At 47.8% G+C, this 24,091-nt stretch overlaps 1 protein-coding gene across 1 annotated transcript; it reads right to left on the minus strand.

Annotated features, from left to right (window-relative positions):
- Window positions 1–533: 533 nt before the first annotated feature.
- Window positions 534–3,349, minus strand: JUND (JunD proto-oncogene, AP-1 transcription factor subunit). Its single transcript, XM_085639243.1, has one exon. The coding sequence runs from the start codon at window positions 2,536–2,538 to the stop codon at window positions 1,600–1,602; it is 939 nt and encodes a 312-aa protein (XP_085495369.1). The 5' UTR covers window positions 2,539–3,349; the 3' UTR covers window positions 534–1,599.
- Between the last annotated feature and the right edge of the window lie 20,742 nt (window positions 3,350–24,091).

Raw genomic sequence — 24,091 nt, forward strand, 5'->3', positions numbered from 1 at the left:
AGAGCCAGTGTAGAAATGGAAACAAAAAAAAAAATCAGCCCTGCCAAAATGTTGAACCCAGCCCCACACTGCAAGAGCCTTCGACGAGAATTGAGCTGGTGGGGAGTTTGACAGGGTCACAGCACACTGTCCACATGTGAAACCAGCCCTCTGCCTGTACTGCCACAATGGAAAATGAAAGGTCCGCCCCGCTGGCATCAATGAGGTAGGAAACAAGAGGGGAAGAGCAACAGTTATGTTCCTACAAGTCTCCACAACTTCAATTCTATGCGTACATTTGACCCAAATGACTGTTCAATCCTGTGTAATTGCCAGCTCATGTTGCCTCATCTTTCCTTCCCTCTAACACAACGGAACTGCATGTCCTATATCTGAATTCAACTTGTATTCATAACCTTTACACTAAAGCAGCACAAATCCTTTGTGACTCCACTAGGTGGCGCTGCATACATGAGTTAGGATTGCATTCTACGGGCGGAGCATCTGTAAATCATTGAATGCCCTTATGGCAAACAGCTAGCAAAATGACAATCTGCAATAACAATACTTTATTTTACAGAAAAATTATTTTAGCATTATATACTGGAATGTGTAGTATAACAAATGGTTGAAAACATTGTTCCCAGTATAACATAAATATAGCAAAACTTACACTTCAAAAACAAACAAGTTTAGCTCAAAATTCTGTAAAATATCACATTTACATTTTTTACAAGTAGAAATTTACGGTTTGCTGCGCAACCGTAAAAACACTAGTACATGACCGGGAAAGTCTCCTGAAAATGAAATTCTTTTGTTCTCGTTTTCCCTTTCCTCTTTAGAAGCTTGTAAACATTTAAGGCAGTACACAATCTAAGTTTGTCATGCACTCGGCAGCAATAGGAGGACGAGTCCTGGCCAAGTTTGTCACGAACATGCGGCAAATGTTGCGCTCTTTACAGATTAAATTAATTTAATTTTGGTTGTTTGCATGGCCTCCCCTCCAGCAACACACACGCACACTCGACATCTTGAAATGCTTTCATAAGTGTACCTCAGGGGACTGTTGGGCCAAGGGGTCCTTTCTTTACAAAGCAGTCTGTAATACTTTGATTTAAGGCAACAAAGAAGGGTTCCTTTGCCAGGGATGCCATGATGTGAAGCTACACACCACCACTATTCTTTGGAGTACAACTCCTTCAACCTGACCACGATCTGTCCTCTCCGACCATCGGCATACTGCTTTTAAAAGTACTTTTACAGAGCAAAAGTCGAAATCTTTCAAGTTACTCAGAGCAAACACCGCAGGTGGATTTACAGTCTCCGTCTCCTGCTGTGCAGCTTCGTTCTCCTCAAAATACAACTTTGGTTTACGTGTCCAATGGTCAATGTACAAGACAATGACCTGCATGTGAGGGGGCGGGGGCTCAAGGACAGAGCACATGGCATTGTCAGTAGAGCAACTCAAGATTTCTGGTGGAAGGGAGGCTTTGTCCAATGTTCCCAATCACACAGGAAGTGTCCATGTTCTTTGGAGGACCCTCCCAGTGATGGCCCCATGATCTTTCCCATGGGGGGTGGGACTCTATTGCACACAAGTGTTCCTTTCTCACTGCCCCCTCAGTAGGCCTGGACTTGGTGTGGCAGCAGTTGGCAACCACTATTCACGTGGCTCATGACCTTCTGCTTGAGCTGCGCCACCTGCTCTCGCAGCAGGTTGGCAGTGGAAGCCAGCTCAGTGTTCTGGTTCTTAAGGCTCTTGACCTTCTCCTCCAGTCTAGAGATGCGTTCCAGCTTCCTCTTCCGGCACTTAGAGGCAGCAATGCGGTTTCTTAGTCTCTTGCGCTCGGCCTTGATGCGCTCTTGCGTGTCCATGTCAATGGGTGAGAGAGGTGGACTGTCGCCAAAACTGGGCAGGTCAGGCACGATCTGAGGCTCATCCTTCAGGGCCTGCAGCCGGGGATGGTGATGAGGATGGTGCTGTTGCGGTCCCCCCAGGTTGGGCGGTGGAGGGTAGGGTACAGTTTCAGTGCTATAGTTCACAGTGGTGCCCAAGTTTTGGTAAGTGCTTAGGTTGGCATAGATTGGGGCCTCTTGTTGTTGCTGGAGGGCCGGCGGCTGATGAAGAGTAACAGAGGCCACTGTGCCACCTGTCTGTGCTGCAACTGTACTGCCCCCACTGAGCTGGTTCTGCTTGTGCAGGTCCTCAAGAGCCTTCACGAACCCCTCAGCAAACTCTTGCTCATCACTTGCACCCTTCGGGTAGAGGAACTGACTGCTGGTTGGGGTGGTGGTCACCATGCCATTGGACTGAATGATGAGGCGCTCCAGCTCAGGCGAGGCCAGCTTGAGTAGGCCCATGTCTGGTGAGGTGAGCAGCCCATCCTGGTGATGCTTCAGTGCAGCTGCCGTCACCACCTGCTCGCTCAGGTTGAGGGTCAAGTCCTTCTTCATCATATTGCCGCCTCCAAGGTGCTGGTGGTGGGGGAGGAGCGCAGAGCTGCTGTGTCCAAAGTGCAGGTTCAAAACATCATCATGGTAGAAGGGTGTTTCCATCATCCCCCGGAGGGGAGGGTGGCGCTGGAGGGAGGGGTACCCCCTGGGATGTTGTCTTCTTTTTCTTTATCTCCCCCCACGGTCACATAAGTCGCCTGCACCAATGAATGGGAAACTATTCCCACAGCTTTTATCTCCAGCTCTCTCCCGGGAAGAGCTCCCTTTTTTTTGCAGCCTCCAGGCCACTCCTAGAAAATTATTTCGAAGTCAGAAACAAGTCAACGACAATCCCCATAAGGTCTGTACAGCTGCACACGCCCCTTTGTGCCAGTTCTTTCAGAAAGCTGCCTCCAGTAGGGTTTTCGGGTCTCCCACAGGTTAACGAAGTTCACTTTTCTCCAATGAGAGACATTTCTAGTCACTTTCACACTGGTGAATTGTTGGCGGACCTTCCAAAGGCCTCAAAGTCTCATCATGAGTAAATAAGCTCAGTCTCGGCAGCCCCACGTCTCCAGTGTCACCTGCTGCTGTCCCACCGCCCTGAGAGTTTATAGGGCTTTGTTTCCGCCTTGACAGTTCTGACAGGAACAAGTACGACAGCTTCCGCATTTGACGAGTCACTCCGAGACGCCCCCTATTCCTCCTGGACACTGTATCTCACGTTAATGGCGGCGTCTGTGTTCACTTCGATGCTGAGAGGGTCCCGGTCACACGTAGGGCGGCTCCTGACTGAACTCAACCGCGCGACACGCAGGGGGAAAAGAAGCCGCTCGCGCCCGCTGCCGTTTCCTTTTCTACCCCGCGCGAGCCCATGAAGTCACTTCTCCGCCTCCCCATTGGACCGAAATGACGTTCGCCCTTCCTCGCGGTCATTTACATACCGGGCGGGGCCGCTCCGCCCCTTCTGTCACCTCGGCAACGGTGCGTGTAAACCTGCAAACAGCGCAAGGCACTGTGGGTTGAGGTCATAGCAGCGAGGGGAAAAAAAGCGCGGGAGGAGGAGGGTGGGGAAAGGGCGCCGGTCACGTGGTGTTTTCATAAAAGCTCTGCTCTCCCAGCCGCGGCCGCGCCGAAGGGGACGTCAGGGATATTTATAGAGGGAGAAAGGGAGTGCCCTGCCCGGGCCTAGTGCGAGGAGCTTTCCTGCCTTCCCTCGGGGCCCTGGCTGCGAGCAGGCTGGCCACCTGAGCAAGGAAAGCAGAAACCAGAGAATAGCATTTAAGTGAGAAAAACAAAACCTAGCAAAATATGGAGGGCAGCCAACCACAATCTTTTCTGAGAAAAACTAAATAAAAAGTGTCATGTTACCGAGAAAAGTGAGGCAGTTGTACTGAGAAAGACCCATTAGAATATTGTGAAGGGCGTTAAATATAACACATGTTGTTGCCGTAGTATAAGTACAGAGTGTTACTCAGGAAAGCACACTGTAAACTATATTGCTCGTGCTGGCAAACAAATCTACATACAGCACGCTACAGCGATGCGTAAACGAAATGGCAAGGCATGTAATAGAGACAACCTCAAAACAGTTGTTATATAAGAAAACTGAAGGTAGAACATGGCATTGAGGGGATACCAATTTCTGAGACAATGTAACATTAGCATTGTTGCTGGGTCGTAGTAGATACATTTGCCACTCATTGGAATTGTCTTTGACACCTAGCCAGGTTTTAATTAAACAGTTCCTGTTCTAGCTGGTGTTTTTTGGTCAGACAGGGCCTTAAATGGGCAGCTACTGTCCGATACGGAGTGCCTGCAGATCTTTCATTTGAAAGGGAGAGTACCTGCACTTCTGAGCACTTGTACAATACTTTTCATGGGTGAGTATCTTTCAGTAGCAAACAGGTACTCTAGGTTATTGAGTACCTGCACTTTTATAATTCACTTTGCATACTAAACAGCTGACATGCCCACGTTTTAGAACACACCTAGAAACTTTTTTGTAACCTGCATCAAGGAGAAAGTTTAAACAAAAAAGATAAACATACTCAAAGCATTTTTAGCCATAAATATAAGTAGTCACCTTCTTAAATAGGGAAAGATATAATGTATCTGGTAATGTTGGCCCTAGTCAAACAACCAGCCATTCCAGAAGTGTCAAGGAAGGGATATTGGTGCTGAGGGAGTGTTCTAAGATTTTTTTTAAAAGGGGGAATAGTGCATTTATACAACATTTCCTTGTGAATTTTTTGTGAAATGTCTTCTAGGCAGTTCTAAAGTACCTCTCGTGAATAATCCAAAAAATATAGTACTGCTAATGTGCTGAGGGTCTGGGTGCCTATGGGGGCTTCCTTCATTTCTTGCTACATTTTTCCTATTTTTACCTATTTCTTTTATTCCCACTTTTTTGTATTTCTCACCACTTTACTTTTTCTTTGTTGAAGTTCTGTCCCTTCTCTGCCTTATTTGCAGCTCTCTATCTCTCTCTCCTTCTCTCCCAATTTTCATATTTTTTCTTGCACTACCTCTATTGCTGTACTTAAATCCTATGACAGCCTCAACCTCCACCTCTTAGCTGACTCTTGGCATTCCTTTAACCTGCAGACAAAAGGAGGTCTGTGACGCACTTCTGGATCTGACCCAGGCGGCCTCTTGAAAGGTGGGGTCCTTGGGTAATTGCCCACTTTGCCCATTTCTTAAAACATCTCTGTGAGTCCTGAGCAGATTACAGTTCTGATGCAATATTAATGTGGAGGTCCTATTGATAGCTAGGCTTAAGAAGACATCATAGGACACAAGATGTACGCCTGCCGAACTGTTTCACTTTGATCTATGGAGCCAAGTGGTTACTACTTGACTCAGCTTCATTAGGAATATTCCAAGGAGGGCCCTGAGCTTGGAAAGTTTGCTCATGCCCGGAGGAGTCCTTGGTGTTGTACTTGCTCTCTTCAGGACATCAGAATGCATTTCCCGTAGAAATTGGGTGCCAAGCACCTCAGAAAATGAAGTGCATAAGAACCCACTCCAAAGGTTCTGCTTGGCTTTCGCTAAAGGCCACTGTGAGAGGATGACACACAGAGTTGCTGTTCCAGCAATCTTCAGGTCTGGGGAGGCTCTTTCTGAGCAGCTTACACAATGTCCTGTATTCACTGATGGACACCAGTGAAAGAGAGGCCTCTCGTGGGATGATGCATCCCTCAGAACTACCACATCCGTACTACATCTGGAACTCAAAAACAGCCGGATTCTGCATGTCTGGTGAACCACCACACATTCAGACTTTGCAAACCTGCTATGTGACCTTATGTCACTGCATCGAAAGACAAGTAAAGCCGGTCTGATCTCCCTATGTCGCAAGGGACCAAAGATGTATTTCACATAGCCTTACACCTCTGAAGTGTGGAACCCTGCAGCTTATCCATTTGCCAGAATTCCTCCTTTCCTCGCTGCACCTCAGTTCTCCTGCAATGTAATTTTTCACTTTACAATATACACTTTGTAACCTCAGCTGCAAAAACACCCAGACCCTCTCCCTTTGGGGCACCCCTCACCTTATCAAACCTCCTCAGCCTGGATACACAAATGATCCCTGATGATGCGGAGTGCACCCTTGGGACGGGGAACCCATGCAGCACCAAGACCACAATAGGCCTTGTTATGTAAAGTTGCACTATCTGCCTCACCGTTACTTTTTTCCATTCCAGGAGTAGTAAACCAGGGTTATATTGTCTTTGCAAATTGCAACTGGAGATGTCTCTTCCAGGGTTTCTGCTGCACAGAGCCCCCAATAGTCCCACCTCTCTGTTAACTTTTCCCTCTTTTGTAATGGAACTCGCTCACCCCCACTGCCCCAACATCGTGGGGAACCCTGTACAAAATCCCCAGGGGGACTGTTTATGTTTGATTTGTTTTCCCAGCCTGCTCAGGATACTGGTCCCTCACTAAGCACTGGTATCTGCTCAGGAGGAAGGCCTGCCAGAAGCTACTGTCTACTTAGTGCCTTGACACCAACAACCGCTCCTTAGCACTGCCAATGAGGTCCATGCTGTTTTCAGATCTGCAAGGACCTTTTGATTGAAGAACGCCTGCACCATAGCAAACACTACTATGACTAGTTATGGTGTACGCTTAACATAGCAGCATTCAGACCTGGCTTCAACAAGAAGATGCAACCTTAATTGGATGAGAGTGAGTCTCATTTCCTGGCAGATAGCCGGTCACTTCAGCAGTCTAAATAGGCAGTCCTCTGTTAGTTATTTGACACTGATTCGTGAATCACAGTTTTTTGGTTTGGTGTTAACCATGACCTTTGATTGTACTAAAATATATATAATATACATGCTGTTAGGGGCTTTCAACCAGCCTTCTTCATCCTCTGTTCTGCTGTTATTCTATTCACATTTTTCATCCACCACTATAGCATACAGCATGGGGTAATGGGTAAGCCTGCTTCAGCCATTGACTAACTTAACTGTGAGGTATTGCACTCTGCTCTTTCACATGAACTACATCCGCACACAAAGTAGTTTCCTTCAGTGCTAGGTAACTACCATGTCAATATATGCTTTTACGACCATCACCTCTTTTTACTTTTAACCATTTTGTTTATACTGGAAAGGTTCCAGCAGCTCCCACAACTTTTGTGAAAACAATGGGGGGGGAAAACAAGCATTGATAATGGCTAAAGGCTGACAGCCAATATCAGACCGACTGACTTTGCCAATGTCTCTTTTCTGTTGGAAACGTGCATCACATTCAAGGCCTCTTGGACTTTGAGATATCTGCTGAGAGAAATACCTGTGACAGAGGAAAACCAAAAATGAATCAGAACAAACATGATACCACTCATCACTGAGGATAATTAAATGAAAAAACACAATTTTATTGCGTAAAACAAGAAATGTCCCTTTTAATTTAACTGATAAATTAATCATTAATCCCCTATCACTGTGAAGGTTCATCATTAAATAGCACAGTAGGACAAAGGTGAAAACTACACAATGTTTATTTGCTGTAGCTTCCACAACAAGAACATTTCAGTATCCCTTTCAGACGAGATCCACAGACCATCAGAACAGGACTGACCATGTCAAGACTGTGAAAGCTCCTTGTGATTGAGGGACAGGGGCTGGTTTCTTGGCATACATATGTATGATTTGCTGTTGCAGACAGATAGTGTTCATGTGTTTCTTTTGTGTCACATTTTGATGAGCTGAGTTGCCAGTAAAATCTATGACTTTTTAGTCAAATTATTAATATTACTCAACAGTATGGCCCCATTTACAAAAACTCTTATAGTGATACTCCTCAAATTTCTATGCAAAAGGGGGGACTTGCTTAATACACTCATTTACTCACTTCAATTTGGTGTTGGGATCAAATCATTTTCCCGGGCTGCCTTTAGCTCACACTAATGTATTGCAGACTGCATTGAAGACAGCTTTCAACTATCCGCATTCCACGAGAAATAGTGGGACTTCAGTTCAGTTGTAGTTCAATCAATCAATCAATCAGTCACTTGTAAAGCGCACTACATACCCGCGAGGGTCTCAAGGCGCTGGGAGGGGGGGCTGCTACTGATCAAACAGCCAGGTCTTGAGTAGCCTCCTGAAGGTCAGCAGGTCTTGGGTCTGTCGTTGGCTCAGTGGGAGGGTGTTCCATGTCTTGGCGGCGAGGTGGGAGAAGGATCTCCCGCCGGTGGTTGTTCTTCGGATGTGCGGGACAGTGGCGAGGGCGAGGTCAGCGGAGCGGAGCTGGCGGTTGAGGGTGTAGAAGGAGAGCCGTCTGTTGAGGTAGGCTGGGCCGGTCTTGTGGAGTGCTTTGTGTGCGTGGATGAGGAGCTTGAAGGATATCCTCTTGTTGACAATACTTCACACTCCGATATGAGTCAAACCCTACATGAAGTAGTGTTGGTACCAAAAAGGAAATACAAAAACAGAAATGAGTTACAATTTAGGATGAGTGTGGGTGTTAGGAATAACAGCTTATTTCAATTCAGAGCTAAATTCAGCATGTCATTGAGTTCTGAAACTGGATAGATCCTTTAATCCCAATATTGTAGCATAACCAGTTTCAAGGTAGAATATTGCCACTTATCACACTTAATGATATAGTATCCAAAATTATCGTTTAACAATTGTTTCCAAAAAGATTTGGAAGGGTATCAAACATTTATTCTTATAAGTCCTGAATACTTCTTGATATTTCTGGGTATAGTTGGTCTCAAATCCTTCATTTTTCTCTCTGTGAATTATTGTTTTCTAGCCAACACATGTATCAGCCCTCTTGGCCAGGTATAGGAGAGGTGTTTTCAAAGCTCTGTGCATTGTTGCCATCTGTATTTGAGTCAGTATTCTAAGGTACTTTGTATTCAGGTAAGTCTGCTGTCTCCAGCACTTCCAAATAAAGGTCTGTTCATCTTCATCGATGAAAAATAGATTTGGAAGCTTCCATCAACTGGCTTCACGTGGAGCTGGCCAACATCAATTCTCTTAAAGCTGTCCAACACAGATGAAACAGTTGTCTATAACTTGTATGTAACATATGATCCATTTGAGCAATCTTATTTCAATGCCTGAGAGAATGGGTGTCTTTGTCAAGAACCAACCTACGCTCGGATTCCTTCAGATCGTGTCTTCGAAGCTCTGACCAAACTATCATGAAGAGTAATCTGAGCATTCTCGTCAACCAAGCTCTCTTCGCTTCCACTCCGCAAGTTCAGAAGATGTGGTCCATAGTTTTCTGCAAATTAAAGTGCTGGGGAAATTTCTTCCGTTCTTTCCTTCCTCTAGACAGTCTACGATCTTGCTGTGTGTGCAGTCCCTTTTGGAGCACATTAATGCCGAATATTTTGGACTTTAGGAGTCTTTGATCTTTTGGTGCTTTAAGAGCTTTAAGCTCCGGCGGCTCGACACTAAGGGCATTAGGTTTGCTTGTGGACTTCAAAAGAACGATCAGGTATTGCTGGTCATGCTCTCTGCACTGGTTTCCAGTGAATCGATGGAACCAGTTACTTTAAGAATCCTGCACTTCGAACAAGTTCAGTGTGGAGACAGACGTTTCTAAGTGAGGGCCCCACAGCTATCAAACCCCTTCCCTCTGGATTCAGCATCTGTCACACATTGTGCTAATTTAAGCGGGAATAAAAAACCCACGTGCTGTGTTGGTTCATTTCTATGATCTGTCCTTACCTCTTTTTGGTATTCTCTAGAGTTATTTTTCCAGCGCCTCAATACCCGCGGGTGAACACAAACTGTAAATAAATCAATACATAAAGAAATGTCATTCTTCCACACACACCACAATCAACAAATCAGAAGAGGCCGCGTCCAATCCACTACATATAAAGAATACATTGGGGATGACCTTATAGACGCTGCTGGCATCCTAAAAAATAAATCTCTTTAGCTTGGGAAAAGCCACCAGGACTTTGTTTTCCTCTACTAGTGACAGACAGACAAAAGGACATCAGACCGCCCACTGTAAATAGGAAGGGTGGTCTCATGTTCTTACTCTGAGGGCCCCCACTGCATTCGGCTGCTGGAGTAAGCTTTTACGAAGGGGATATAGCAGGGATGCCGCTGTCAGAAAGTTGGCAATTCGCCCCACTGATAATTGATGGGGAGGACCAAGGGTTTGGAGGACAGGGGACTCCGACGCATTTGTGATGGAGTACCCTGCATGCCAAACTCTAAACCAGGCCCTTAGTTTATATATATTTTCAGAGCAAGGCCAGGCTGACCATCAGATGCCTTTACATTGCAGGATCAAATCTAGCGGTGAGTTCGATAGTAAAAACAGTATCATTCGAGACAGCCGAGTGCCTTGTATCCACTGATAGCAAATGGCAGGCATTTTAAAGTCCTCCACAAAGCAGGCAGCACAGCTAGGGGCCGGGATACAGGCTAAAATTAGGTCTAGTGAAGGATCAAAATACAGCAAGTGATGGACACAGCAATTCAATCCCACCAGACCATATAGTCCTATCATTTTCTTTTTTACTGAGTGGTCAGCAAGAACGGATACATATCTATTCAGGTGTTTCTTACTGGGGTACTGTTTGATGGATCTGATGAAGAAGAGGAATGCATGGCCATTCAGATATGTGGAGGAAGGCCTTTCCATATCCTTGGGCATCCTTGGAGAAAGACCAGACATGTGTAGTTTCTGGATGATTGTGGATCCCACAGGAGGAGAGTTTTTGCTTTTTTGTGCGCCCAGAGATTTTCACTGTCTGTGCCAAATCATATGTGTTTTGTCTTTTGTGGTTTGTACGCGTTGCACACAGTATGGGAGGTACCTCATTCTACCAGTGGAAACTTTTCTAGATAATCCAGAACAGGGGTGATACGGATGAACCTCACAGTAGATACTGGACGTTCTGTGGGGCGCAGAATGCATTGCAAAGGCTTGTTTTCTAAAGAGAGCAGCGAGGAGAGAAATGTCATACTTGGCACGCCAGCAGAGCTTTACAATCCTAAATCTGTTTCAAATATCAAAGCCAAAGGATGTACTTCAGCAGACCTGAAATGTTCCGGCTTACTTCATATATTAATTTATTGCTAAGTTAACATTTGCTAAGCAGAGATATTTGTAAACTCAAATCTAATCTGTATGTGCATGAGTGAGAACTCCCACTAAAAACAATTCCTCCCGTGCTCAATTTTATGTGGAAACAATGCGTAAAGTTCTGAGGTGAAGCAGACTCCCCCCTTGAACAGGATGACGACCAACGTCAGCGAGCAACCATCAGATACGACATCTACTCGCTCAGTGGCGTTTGCTTAGTTTACACCGCTGGTGACATCATGGGCATGTGGGAGTGGGAAAGGACGTGCAATAGAGAAGTGCCCACACTACTATGCTTATCTCTTCTTCCTCAACCCTGTCCCTGATGCCTCCTCAAAGATACTCACCATCTTTATGCCACAAAGGATGTGGGATCTCCTTCCATGTGCTCAACATGGCCGCTGGACTAGACAGGGCCGGCTTCAGCACTGGTGGCGCCTGGTGCGAAAATAATTTTTCGCGGCCCCACACCCCATGACCACCTCCTCGGATTTTCCCACTACCACCGGGCAAAAGAGCCCCTCATCTCTCCAATTATAAGTTATTGCTAAACACAGTGTCCCTCCCTTTGAGTTCAGCGCCCCTTCTACAGGTCAGCGCCCTGTGTGGCCGCACCGGTCGCACTGCCCTAAAGCCGGCAGTGGTAGGACAGATTGTTGGCGGCGTCTTAGAGCACTATTTCCTTTGCTAGCACCACAAATCTTGAGGAAGAGGCCAAGTGACGGAGAGTATTTCTTTCCTCTTTAAAGACAATTCACAGTATACCCTAGGATGACGCGCAGCATATATTCTCTGACAATGATCGATATAGCCACCCTCCTTGGACTATATCAGCGTTTATACGTGGAAAATGTAACTCGGACCAGATGCTAAATTTCTCAACACTTGCTTTCTGGCACACATGGTGCAATCAGATATCTATGCAGTTGGATACCGCGTTTAAAAACTCATATCCAGAGGTGATTTTTCACTTCTTTGTACTCTAGCATTCCTGCTGCAAAGGTGGGGGGCCAGGGGGTACCTCGTTCTTCATTCAAGCACAACAATGGTGCACACCAATGACTTTCTGCAGTGGATGACAGTGAGTGAAAGAGAATCCTTGAATACGCTAAAGTATTTAGAAATGCCCGCTTTAAATATACCAAATTTAGGGCCTCATGTACAAAGCAATTTAGTGGTCGCAAAGCCACAAATTAACTAAATTACAGATTTTACGAGTCCTAAATAGCTTTTACAAATGTACTAAGCCTATTTTATGATTCAGCAAGTGGGTGATAGGTTACCGACTCCAACGGGGACCATTTTCAACTCTTAAAGAAATTTTTTTTTTTAAAGTATTTTAAAAAATAAAATGAAGACCCTTTTCACTTAAGGTAAAAAGGCTGTATTAAAAAAAGTGCTTTATTTAAATACGGTGAAAGACATGTTCTGTTGAACCCAGCAGGCGACCATCCCTATGAGGGCAGCCAATCAGAATGAGTCACAATGTGCGACCTACTCCATGAATATTGGAGCGGTAGGTCGAATTGTGACCCACTCTGAATAGTGGTTCTGCGAACTGACCCATTAGTACATCGGTCAACTTGCTACTACTTTTTGAAAATTGATTCTTTGTACATGAGGCCTCAAAATACTTACACAGAACAAACTGAACCCTGAAAATATTCAGCAGGATTTATGTGTCAGACTAGTCTAGAGCCCCCCAGATGTGCGAATGCGCAGACTGAATTTTTCATATGGTACGGCAATGCCCTAATGTGAGTCACTATAATGGTGCCGGTCACAGGCCTCTTTGCAGGGGGTCACTGACCAGCAGGGCCGGACTGGGAATCAAAACCGGCCCTGGCAAAGTGCTCGGCTGCCCCCCCTGCAGGGGGGTCAGGGGTGCCGCCGAGCTCTTTGCCAGGGCCGGTTTTCGGCCGATTTTGTTACAGGGCCGATTTTGCAGCTATGCTGCAAAAATGGCCCTGTAATAAAAAAGGCCCCCCGGGGGCCCAAAACCGGCCCCCAACCATGCTGCGCACCGGGGGATTGACCGTTGCCTGCTATGGCCAGTCTGGCCCTGCTGACCAGGCAAATAGTAACCACCCAGAATGTGGATTCCTGGGTCCATTCCACCAATAAGAAGCTGAGAAAAAAGTTAACAGACTTACTAGCAATACTAATGAAAAGAACTATATCGATGTTGTGGTGGCCAACCAACTGCCCCACCAAATGTGGCCTAACAGCTAGAGCGGTCGACCTCTGAGCTGGGGAACTGGGTTCCAGTCTCGGCAGGGATGCTCAACATCCTGTGATTCTGGGCAAATCACTTCATCTCTCCATGCCTAACAAAAATGAATTTGTCCATCTATAACGCAACTGGTGCTCATGTAAAGTGCTCTGATACCTTTGGGTCTAGTTCGCCCTATATAAAACTCCCAAAAAAATAGAAAAAAGGTAGTTGGCGCCGGGCAGTGCTAAAATAGGTCAAGAGCAAGAGTACAGCATTGCGTAGAGAAGAAAAAAAAGCTCTTAGGAAACATCCGATGGCACAGATATGGGAAGAGCTTTTGCAAGAGCATACTATGAATACAGGGATCCAATATGGGTGAGTTAGATGCATCACATGTTAACAGATCAAAGAGATATATTACAAACATATGAATGCATTGAAGGGTGGTTGAGTGGAAGTATCTGTCCGCGTAGACCTTTTGGATCGACAGCTGGGAATCGTTATGTGATACTGATGTTCTCTTCTGGCCACCCACATCGTTCAATCAAGCAATAATGCTAATAATATACTTAGCTAGGCATCAATTGATTACTGATGTAAATGAATAGGAAGAGCAACCCACATAGTTTTTCACTTAGTATAATATTTATTGTTAGCACGTGAAAATTGATATGCACATATTGAATGATAGATTCGACGATTAGCCTTTAGTTATAAGGGGAAAGATAAGTTGCATTGGAAGACAATGTGTATGATAGACATGCTCAAATATAAACTTAATAAAAATGGTTTAAAAAAACAAAGGCTCCCGTTATAATGCATATGTGGGCCTAAATGTTGCATGCAAGGCATTTATAGAAAGTAGGAACCTAGATGCAAAGCAAGAGAACACCTCATTATGCAGTGGTTAAAAGGAAAAAGGAGAGGACAGGAGTGAGAGTTACACAGCGGGTTGGAATGGGGTTTACACAAATGACTTAGATAACACATGGAAGAGGGGATAAGAGGGGCTACAATATTTAAAGCCAGGATTTGTAAATCGCAGCAAATCACCCGTGAGGGTCTCACGGCGCTGAATTGTAGGCACAGGGAGATTAAGTGATTTGCCCAGAATCACAGGATGTTGAAGCCGACGCCAAGACTCAAACCTGGTTCGCACCAGCTCTGAAGTTCGCAGCTCAGACCGTTAGGCCACATCCTCGCCCTTTTTCGCCTGGATAGAGACAGAGAAGGTCTCCCCATGTTGGTTGTCTCCCACTATGCTGGCCTTTGACTTTCCCGTGGTCTTGACCAACTCACTGGTACAAAGTCTCACTGCTCCCGCTCCGGAACATCTCCCGCAGACCAGTGTGGATCAGCCTCCCTTATCTCCGCCTCCTGGTTTGAGGAGGAATAGGTACCTATCTGAACACTGAAACTTCCTGTGACGTGCTCTTGCCCTGTTTAATACAGTTATCATATTCACGGCTGTCACTGTCCAGAAGGCACATTCAAACAATGTTCAGAATTTCCGTTCAAGGGTCTTTAAATAGCATTGTCTCTCCAACACCAAAGTCCCTTTCTGGCTTGCCTGGTCAGTGTTTCTCTGACGCTGAGGTTTCCAGTACAGAGTTGTCGGATTGAGCATGCCCAAACAACAGAGACACTGGAGTGCACTGGGCAGTGCTGTGTTATAGAATAATCTCTCATTCAATATGTTCCCCTTGTTCTACTCCTATCCAGAGTCTTGTTCAGCATGTGCATAAAGCTCTTATCCTCCCGATTTACCTGAGGCATCTTGGTGTAATTTTTTTGTGCCTAATTTTTAATGCTTTCAGGTCCTCTTGAACTTTGACCCCATCGAAGGTAGAGCAGTGTCTGTTTTGATGACCATCGGCAATTCATATGTTGCCAGGATTTTCTCTGGTTTCAATTTCTCGTTTGCAAAAGTGATCGATACAACTATTTCTAGCACTGCATATTTTGAGCACTTGTCCACACTCTGAACACTCATCTAGGCCAATTTAGCCTCCTTCTGGTGGTTGCTACTGCCGTAGGACTGGACTGGAACACCATCGACCCAATCTCTCTCTTGATGGGTTTGGGATCTTCTGGCTCTGTTTTCAAGGTCCTTCGGGCTGAATCTACCTCCATGTTTGCTGCTCTGGCATTTGACAGTTCATGCAGTATGCCCAAGGTGAATATATCATTCAGAGCCCTGCAGGGCTCATGGAGAATGAAGCATTTTAAGATCGGTGACTTACAGCCTTGAATCGGCTGTCATCCATCGCCTGCGTAGATGCTTGCAAGTTCTCTCAATCTGGAAAAGAAGTTGTCAGTGAGCTCATCTTCTCTCTGCTGCATTTGATAAAGAAATAGACTTGCAGTCCGATTCAGTTGTGGGTTCAAGTGTGCCGCAAGGGCAGCCACATCTGCACAATAGTTGCTTTCTTCCCCAGTGTGGGATAAGTTATAAAAGAGTTTGAAAATCTGCTCTTTTGCATTATGCAGGAGGAGAGAATGCTTCACCTTTGGATTTGGCACTCTTATGACCACAAAACAATGGTTAAGGCCAGGGGCATGACTCATTGTCAGTGAAATTGCTCTCCCTCCCTCGCAGCTCCACCATTAAGTGAGGCCTTCCCCCGAGCCCCTGCACTCTCGAGTGTTGGTGTTCGAGGCCCTCCTCCACCCGCAGGATTCACCTGTGCCTCATCCCTGGTGGTTCAGTGGACCTCTGTCTCCTTTCTCTCACTCCGGTTTTTCTCTCCTTTTTCACTCGTTTTTTCCCTCATTTCTATCTCCCCCTTTCACTCTCCTTCTGTGTCTTTCCTCCATTTTCACTGGTTTTCCCCTCATTTCAAGCTTCCCCCTTCACTCTCCTTTTGTGCCTTTCCTCCATTTTTCACTCGTTTTTACCCTCATCTCAATCTCCCCCCTTTCACTCTCCTTCTGTGTCCTCTGTGTTTTTCCTCCACTCTGCTTGCTCTTTTGCTACCTTATTTGCACTTTTCCCTCTCTTTTGTCTTTTTCTGCCCGTTTTCCCCGCCGCTGCTGCCCCCCCAGCACAACCAGTGCGACCGACCCAATCCAGCTCCTCTCCCCGCTCCCGCCTCCCAGCTGTCCAGCCCTCCCTGACCCGTACTTAATGGCGGCCACTGCGTAGACAGGCGAGCAAGACCACTGACTCATTGTCAGTGAAATTGCTCTACCTCCCTCGCAGCTCCACCATTAAGTGAGGCCTTCCCCTGAGCCTCTGCACTCTCGAGTGTTGATGTTCGAGGCCCTTGTAGGAGAGTATGATCTGCTTCTTATCGTTACCCCCACTTTTTTCTGATGTTTCACTGTTTTTCGACTTTAGTCTGGCTGGGCCCCTGCTATCCAGGGCCCCAGCCTAGCTGCTTCCTCTCTAAAATGATTGCATGTACTTTAGGTACACTCCAGATTGGATTCTGGGGTACCCTTATAAGTGCCTAGTATATGGTATACTATGTACCCAGGGCATAGGTACCCCAGAGGCCTACCAGGGGCTGCAGCATGTATTGTGCCACCCCTGGGAAGCCATTTAAAATGACACAACAGGTCTGCTACAGCAGCCTGTGTAAGGTGGTGCGTGCACCCCTTACTGAGATATAGGTTACCTATATCTCTCCATATCACTGCATATATAAACCTATCAGTCACCCCATGGCAGGCCTTATCAATCCTGAAGGCAGGGTGCTGGGGTTTATGTGAGAGGGTGCCCATGCATGAGAAGAGCCCCTCTGCAGCCTTCGGAACCTTTATTCCTGGGTTGTTTGTGATGCAGCCAGACCATATACTCTTAAGTGCATTATAACCTCGCTGTAAATGTTAACTTTGGAATGGCTGCACGAAAACATGTGGTGTTTGATGTCAAACACCTTGGAATCATACCTCCACACCAGTAACTGGTGTGGGAGATATGATTCCACCCTCTAGAGGGAGAAATATGACAGCACCGGAATACCTGGTACCAGCTTTGCAAGCCCTGGCATCACAAAATGGATGCTGACAGCCACAGACATGAGTCTGCCCTCCTGCTGCTTGACGAAACTCCGGCAGGGGAGGCTGGACAATTGGTTTCCTGTCGCAGGGAGGTGTGACCACCTCCCAGACAGGCTTTTGTGTATTGGGGCTGGGTGGGTGCACTCTGAGAGTGCTTTGAAGTCTGCACAGGGGGCACATTTGGTGTCCCTGTGCATAGTCCAGCTCAAACCGGTTGCAGGGGCTACCAGCCCCAGCTCTGGCGCAAAACTGGACAAAGGATATGGATGTAGCCCCCTCTCTGTCCTGACCCTCCCATAGGTGGGTCCCCAGAGTTTGTCCCACTCCTTCCTTGGGTATAAAGTAGGAACCCCTGACCACAGGACTTTAGATTTATCTGGATGAAACTCTGCTACAGAATCCCAGAACTTCTACTATCTACACGACATTGGATGACCCAAGAATTTCCCTTGGAGTAAAGGAGTTACTCCCCTGCAAGGCAGGTACCAAAGACGCAACTGTCCGGTTGGCAACTACGCAGCTCCTGAAGGACTCTGAAGTTTTTGCAACACAGGAGGTGGGTTTCCAGGCTTCCCTGAGGACGATCCGTGCTTTCAGCAAACCTGAGATCCAAACCCTCGTGGGAACTGTGCAACCCGAACCCCTGGACACCGCGACCATTTCCAGCAGCATATGCTTTTTGACGACCCCTAAGGCTGTGCTTTGGGCTACTTATAGTCCAGACCCCAAGCAGTAATTCCACCGAAGATTACTGGCCTACACTCCTCGATCGACCCGTGGGCTGGTATTGAGTGATTCCTCTCGAGCTCCCTTCACGATCCCTTGTCCGTCGTCTTGTGGGTCCCTGAGAAGGGTACTTTAACTTTCAATGGGCTTTTGTGGTTGCTCCAGACGTGCCCTGACACTCCATCGCTTGGGGAGTCCACAGGACTTGGCTGGTCCACACCAAGGCCATTTTCTCTCAACGCATGGGTTGCCGTTGCCAAGGCTTGTTGGTCTCCAATCCGGACACCGACCCCCCCAGCACTCGACATCCTTCGTGGGACAGCTCGTCTGAGGACTGTGGTCATCGTCAATGCCTCTTTGTCCCCGTGGCAGTGGAGTCAAGCTTCACCTATTCGCACCTGAAACACCCGACATCGGTGGGCATTCGTCTATCGTGCCCCTGGTCACATCTTCGGTCCAGGTTTGGATCACCCTGGACACTTCTCCTTTCCACGGCAGCAGCACTTTGAAGCACATCGCCATTGAAATCAATGACGAGTCCCGGCACCATTTGACACCTATGCACCCGAGTTCCCTGGGTGAGGTAACACGAGTACTCCGGTGCTCCCGTGGGTGCTGGCCCTAGAACCCTCTAAGTCTAAAGGGGTTTGCTCAAAGTCCTCTCCTAAGTGTCCTTTTTCTTTAAAATTCCAACCACGACTTTCCCATTGAATTGTACGAGGCTCGCGGCTGTGTTCTCACACTGCACACGTCCCCCGTGGGTCTCCTGTCACTGCCTTTGATGGTTCCTTGGGGTCCCAGCGATTCTACGTGCTCTAGGCACTGTGTCTGGTCAAGTCGTGGGTCTTATACCACTTTCTTAATATATGGTTTGATCTACCCCCTGGGGCCCATTGTATATTGTGCTATTTATTGTCGTTTAATAACTGTATGATTGTGTGCCTTGCTCTCTAATCTCATAAAGAGGTTAGTAGAGAGTGTTTAGAAATAACTACATATATTTTATTTATATACCTGGTGTGGTTCTCCTTTCATTTGGTCATTCAGGAGGTTTTAATCTGTAAACCAAGCTGTTTTACACTCATTCAAGACTTAGCCTGAAGGCTGCTCTCCATAGCTACCACTAGGATAGCTTTCAATAAAGGCTGTCTTAAACCTAATCATCAATAAGGGTTGTTTGGAGTGGTGCAAGGTGCCCACTAGAACTAGTAGACAGCATATACCAGGCCAACTTCTCACAGCCCTCCTCTACCCGCAGGTTTTACCTGCGCCTCATTCCTGATGGTCCAGTGGACCGCTGTCTCCTTTCTCTCGCTCTGCTTTTTTTCTCCTTTTTCACTCGTTTTTTCCCCTCATTTCAATCTCCCCCTTCACTCTCTTCTGTGTCTTTCCTCCGTTTTTCACTTGTTTTTTACCCTCGTCTCAATCTTCCCCTTTCACTCTTCTTCTGTGTCATCTGTGTCTTTCCTCTACTCTGCTTGCGCTTTTGCTACCTTATTTGCACTCTTCCCTCTCTTTTGCCTTTTTCCCTTTTTCTGCCCGTTTTTTCCCGCCGCTGCTGCCCCCGTGGCCCCTCCCCCCTAGCACGACCATCGTGACCGGCCCAATCCAGCTCCCCTCCCTGCTCCCGCTGCACAGCTGTCCAGCCCTCCCCGACCCCTACTTAATGGCAGCCGCGCGCAGCGGGTGCGCCAAAGGCAAGCCCGTCTGCGCCCATCCACGACCCGACCGCGACCAAAGCCAGGAACCCCGGATCTCTGCGCCGCCAACGTTATGACCCAGCAGCACTCCAAGCACTCAACCCAGGCCGCAACAACAACTGCAAGCTAGCATCACCAGCCAAAAGCCACGGTCCCTTCAGCTGTCACCACTGCTGGCACACTTGCAGCACTGCCAAGACCACGGACCCAGCGCAACCCACCCGCAAGAACAAACCCAAACCGAAGACCCTGCAATGCATCCTCCTCAACGCCGGATCCCTCCACAAACACGCCACCGAAATCTGAGACCTCCTCGAAAGCATCACCCCGGACGTAACATTCTTCACTGAAACCTGGACCAACACCACCTCGGGACCGTACATCCCCATCGCCATTCCCCAAGGATACAGGATCTCCAGGAAGGATCGTCCCACCCGCCTGGGAGGAGGAATCGCCATCGTCCACAAATCCACCCTTCTCCTGAGCACACTCCCCGACGAGCCCACAGACCTGATGGAACACCTTCACTTCAAGATACAGGCCAGCCCTACCTCCACCCTCCGAGGAACCCTCATCTACCGACCCCCTGGACCATGCAGAATTTTTGCCAACTCCATCATAGACATCATCTCCCCGGATGCCATTGCGTCCACCAACTACACCCTACTGGGAGACCTCAACTTCCACCTCGACAACCAACTGGACCCCAGCACCATATCCCTCCTGGACATCCTCCACAACATTGGACTCTGCCAGATCGTGACCGAGCCCACACACTCATCAGGACAAACCCTCGACCCCCTCTTTACAACAAGAAACTCCATCACCTTCAGCCACACCACCGAACTCCCATGGACTGACCATCGATGCGTCCACTTCACCTTCAGAACACCCACTATCCACAGACACCAGCATCTGCTCCCATGAAGAAACTGGACCAGAATCACCGACAACCAGCTAACCTCATCACTCAGCAACTCCACCCCAACCATCACGGAAAACGACGACACACCCCAAACCCTGCACAGATGGATCTTCGACAGAGCCAACACCATAGCCCCCCTCAAGAAAAACAACAACACCCATGCCAAAGAAAGCTAGATGGTTTACCACCGAACTTTGACAGTCCAGACACACTTGCTGCCGCCTTGAAAATGTCTGGAGGAACACCAGATCCACAGAAGCCCACAACAACTTCAGAGCCGCCACCAACGCCCACCACCAACTCTTCAGAAAAATGAGGAAAAAAGCAATTGAAGACAGAATCTCCACTCATGCACACAACAGCAAAGAACTCTTCAAAATCATCAAGGAGTTCACCCAACCCACCAGCGACTCCACCGACATCCCTCAATCACAAGACCTCTGTGACAAACTCAGCACCTTTTCCCACCACAAAATCAAGAGCATCTACGACAACTTCGAGGAAGACAACCAACAGACTGAACCCTCACCAACCACCCCGACACCCTGAAGCCAGCGATCGACAACTGTACAGCCCTCACCACCGAAGACACACTGAAGACGCTGAATTCAATCCACTCCGGGGCCCCCACGGACCCCTGCCCCCACCACATTTTCAACAGAGCCGCCGACACGATCACACCCACGCTCTGCCACACCATCAACCACTCCCTGGCAACCTCCTCATTCCCCGACGACTGGAAACATGCTGAGATTAACCCCATCCTGAAGAAACCCTCGGCGGACCCCACTGACCTAAAAAACTACAGACCCTGCTCCCGTTCCCAGCGAAAGTCATCGAGAAAGCCATCAACAGCCAACTCGCCACATTCATCAAAGACCACAACATCCTCGACTACTCCCAATCCGGCTTCAGAGAAAGTACGGAAACCGCCCTCCTTGCTGCAACAGACGACATCCGCACCCTAGTGGACAAAGGAGAAACAGCAGCCCTCATCCTCCTCGAACTCTCAGCGGAGTTCGACACAGTCTCTCACTGCACCCTAATACGCAGACTCCACGACGCAGGGATCCAAGACAAGGCCCTCGACTGGATCAGCTCCTTTCTCTCTGACAGAATGCAGCGGGTCAGACTCCCCCCTTTCATCTTGGACCTACACCAACCACCTGCGGAATCCCCCAGGGGTCCTCCCTCAGCCCTACGCTCTTCAACGTCTACATGGCTCTGCTCGCCCCCATCGTCAGAACCTACGGATTCAACATTATGTCATACGCAGACGACACTCAACTCATCCTCTTCCTATCCAACGAACCCAACACCACCAGACACAACTTTCGAGAAGGCATGGAAGCCATCGCCAAATGGATGAAAAACAGCTGCCTACAACTAAACACCAACAAAACGGAAGTACTCATTATGGGCCCAAACCTTGATGCTTGGAATGACACCTGGTGGCCCCCCGCCCTGGGAAGCCTGCCCACCCCCACGGACCACGCAGGCAACCTGGGAATCATCCTGGACTCAGAGATCAAAATGGACCGCCAGATCAACTTTGTCTCGTCCTCCTGCTTCCACACCCTCCGCCTCCTACGTAAGACCTTCAAATGGATCCCCCTGGAACACAGAAACACCGTCACTCACGCACTGGTCACCAGCAGACTTGACTACGGCAACGCACTCTATGCCGGAATAAACAAAAACCTCACCCGCAAGCTGCAGAACATCCAAAACGCAGCTACAAGACTGGTCCTCAACTTGCCAAGACACTGCCACATCTCCCAGCACCTGCGCACACTCCACTGGCTCCCCATCAAAGCTAGAGTCACCTTCAAGATGCTAACCCACGCTCACAAGGCCCTCCACAACACCGGACCAGCATACCTGAATAGCCAACTCAAATTCCGCACACCCCAAAGGACCCTACGATCAGCCCAGCTCTCCTATGCCGTGGTCCCCCACACCAGAAAGACAAGATTGGGAGGCCGCTCCTTCTCCTTTCTCGCGGCCAGAGCCTGGAACGACCTTCTGCTCCACCTCAGACACACAACATCGCTCCCCATCTTCGGAAGAAACCTCAAAACCTGGCTCTTCGACAGACACCCTCCTTGATGGACTGGAACCTGTGAACCCCCCCCAGCACTTTGAGACCCTTATGGGTGAGTAGTCATGCTTAACAAACACCTTGATTGACTGATTGATTGTTTGGGGTGTCACACCCCATAATACATTTATTATTTGATAAATAGTTGGGGACAGGGGCTTTCAGTCGGGTATGGTAAGGTATCTGTCAGATTTCACCTGGAATTTATAAATACTCACTCAGACAAAAACAAATACACACACTCTCGTCTCTGTTTTGCAGGTCTTAAAACATGGCTATTTGACAAAATATCATGTTTTAAGTACCTCATCACAATCCGCACTCTTTTCCCTTTCCACTGGCCCTTAAGTCCCCCCATGCGCTGCTTCTCATACAATGATTAACATAATGTGCCAGCATGATTGTTGGAAAAGCTGAAGCTCACACCCCCGTTTTCCTGACCACGTTATGCCCCTCGTTAAGGGGACTCACGCGTACAGCCTGACGAGATACCGCTGATGCTGATGCAGATAATTCACTAAACGGTGGTTTGGGCCGGCCACCAAGCCCAAGGAAATGTTGAGGAGGGGCTTGCAATCTGATGTGCAGGAGCTGGGGCACGGCAGGCCCAACAAGCAGGAGAACAGCATCGCCTCGCCTTCCCTCATTCATTGCGGCTTTGGACACCTCTGGGGAGTAGCTACTACAGGCTTAATGTAGTGGTATTCTTCATAGTAATGTCAATAATATCACCAGAATGGAGCACTACCATTATGATGGCCCATCGGCTCAGTATACAGGGTCGTCTAATGACTCATGTCAGACTCGGGTATACAGCTGTCTACCACCCGTCAAAGACCAATGCTCATGGGCTGAGACGAGCTGTCAAATTCAGAGCACTCTGATGACCAGCGTGCACTTCTTGTTACTAGGCTAATCATCAGTCCGTCATCAGCAACTTGCACTAGATGATTTGCCTATTGTGAACGGTGTGCTCGTTCTTCAGCTCGCACGCCACAGTTTGACCTGCTCGCATCATGCAGCCAGTGCCAGAGTGCTCGATATGTGGTCTCTGAAGCCGTCGTGATCGCACCTGTCAGATCCCAGCCCAGCAGAGGAAAGGCCAAGCGTCATGAGGATCTTTTCAGGTGACAAGACACTGGCTGGTGCACGAGCTGCTCTTGTTGCCTCGTTGCTTGTGCTGAGTGTAGGGTTGGTACAGTAAAAGACTATGCAACATCCGCTTTGGGTGTAACAGAGACATGGCTTGTGCGCACCAGCTCTGTTGGTTTGTTGATGTTGTACCCGCCATCTCAGTGTATGAGTGTCTGACCGAGTGGCACACTACAGCATGCACTTCAATGGGATTAATGGTTATTTAGAAATACCTTCCATTTCTAGTACCCAAATGTTATGACACTATTGCTCCTCTCAGTGCTTAATTTGAGCCGGCGGTT

Source organism: Triturus cristatus, chromosome 12 (genome assembly GCF_964204655.1).
Source record: "Triturus cristatus chromosome 12, aTriCri1.1, whole genome shotgun sequence".
In the NCBI taxonomy this organism is placed as follows: Eukaryota; Metazoa; Chordata; class Amphibia; order Caudata; family Salamandridae; genus Triturus; species Triturus cristatus.

What these genes read in the sequence shown, in the direction of transcription:
- JUND (XM_085639243.1), bottom strand. Translation starts at nt 2,538, where the DNA reads ATGATGGAAACACCCTTCTACCATGATGATGTTTTGAACCTGCACTTT.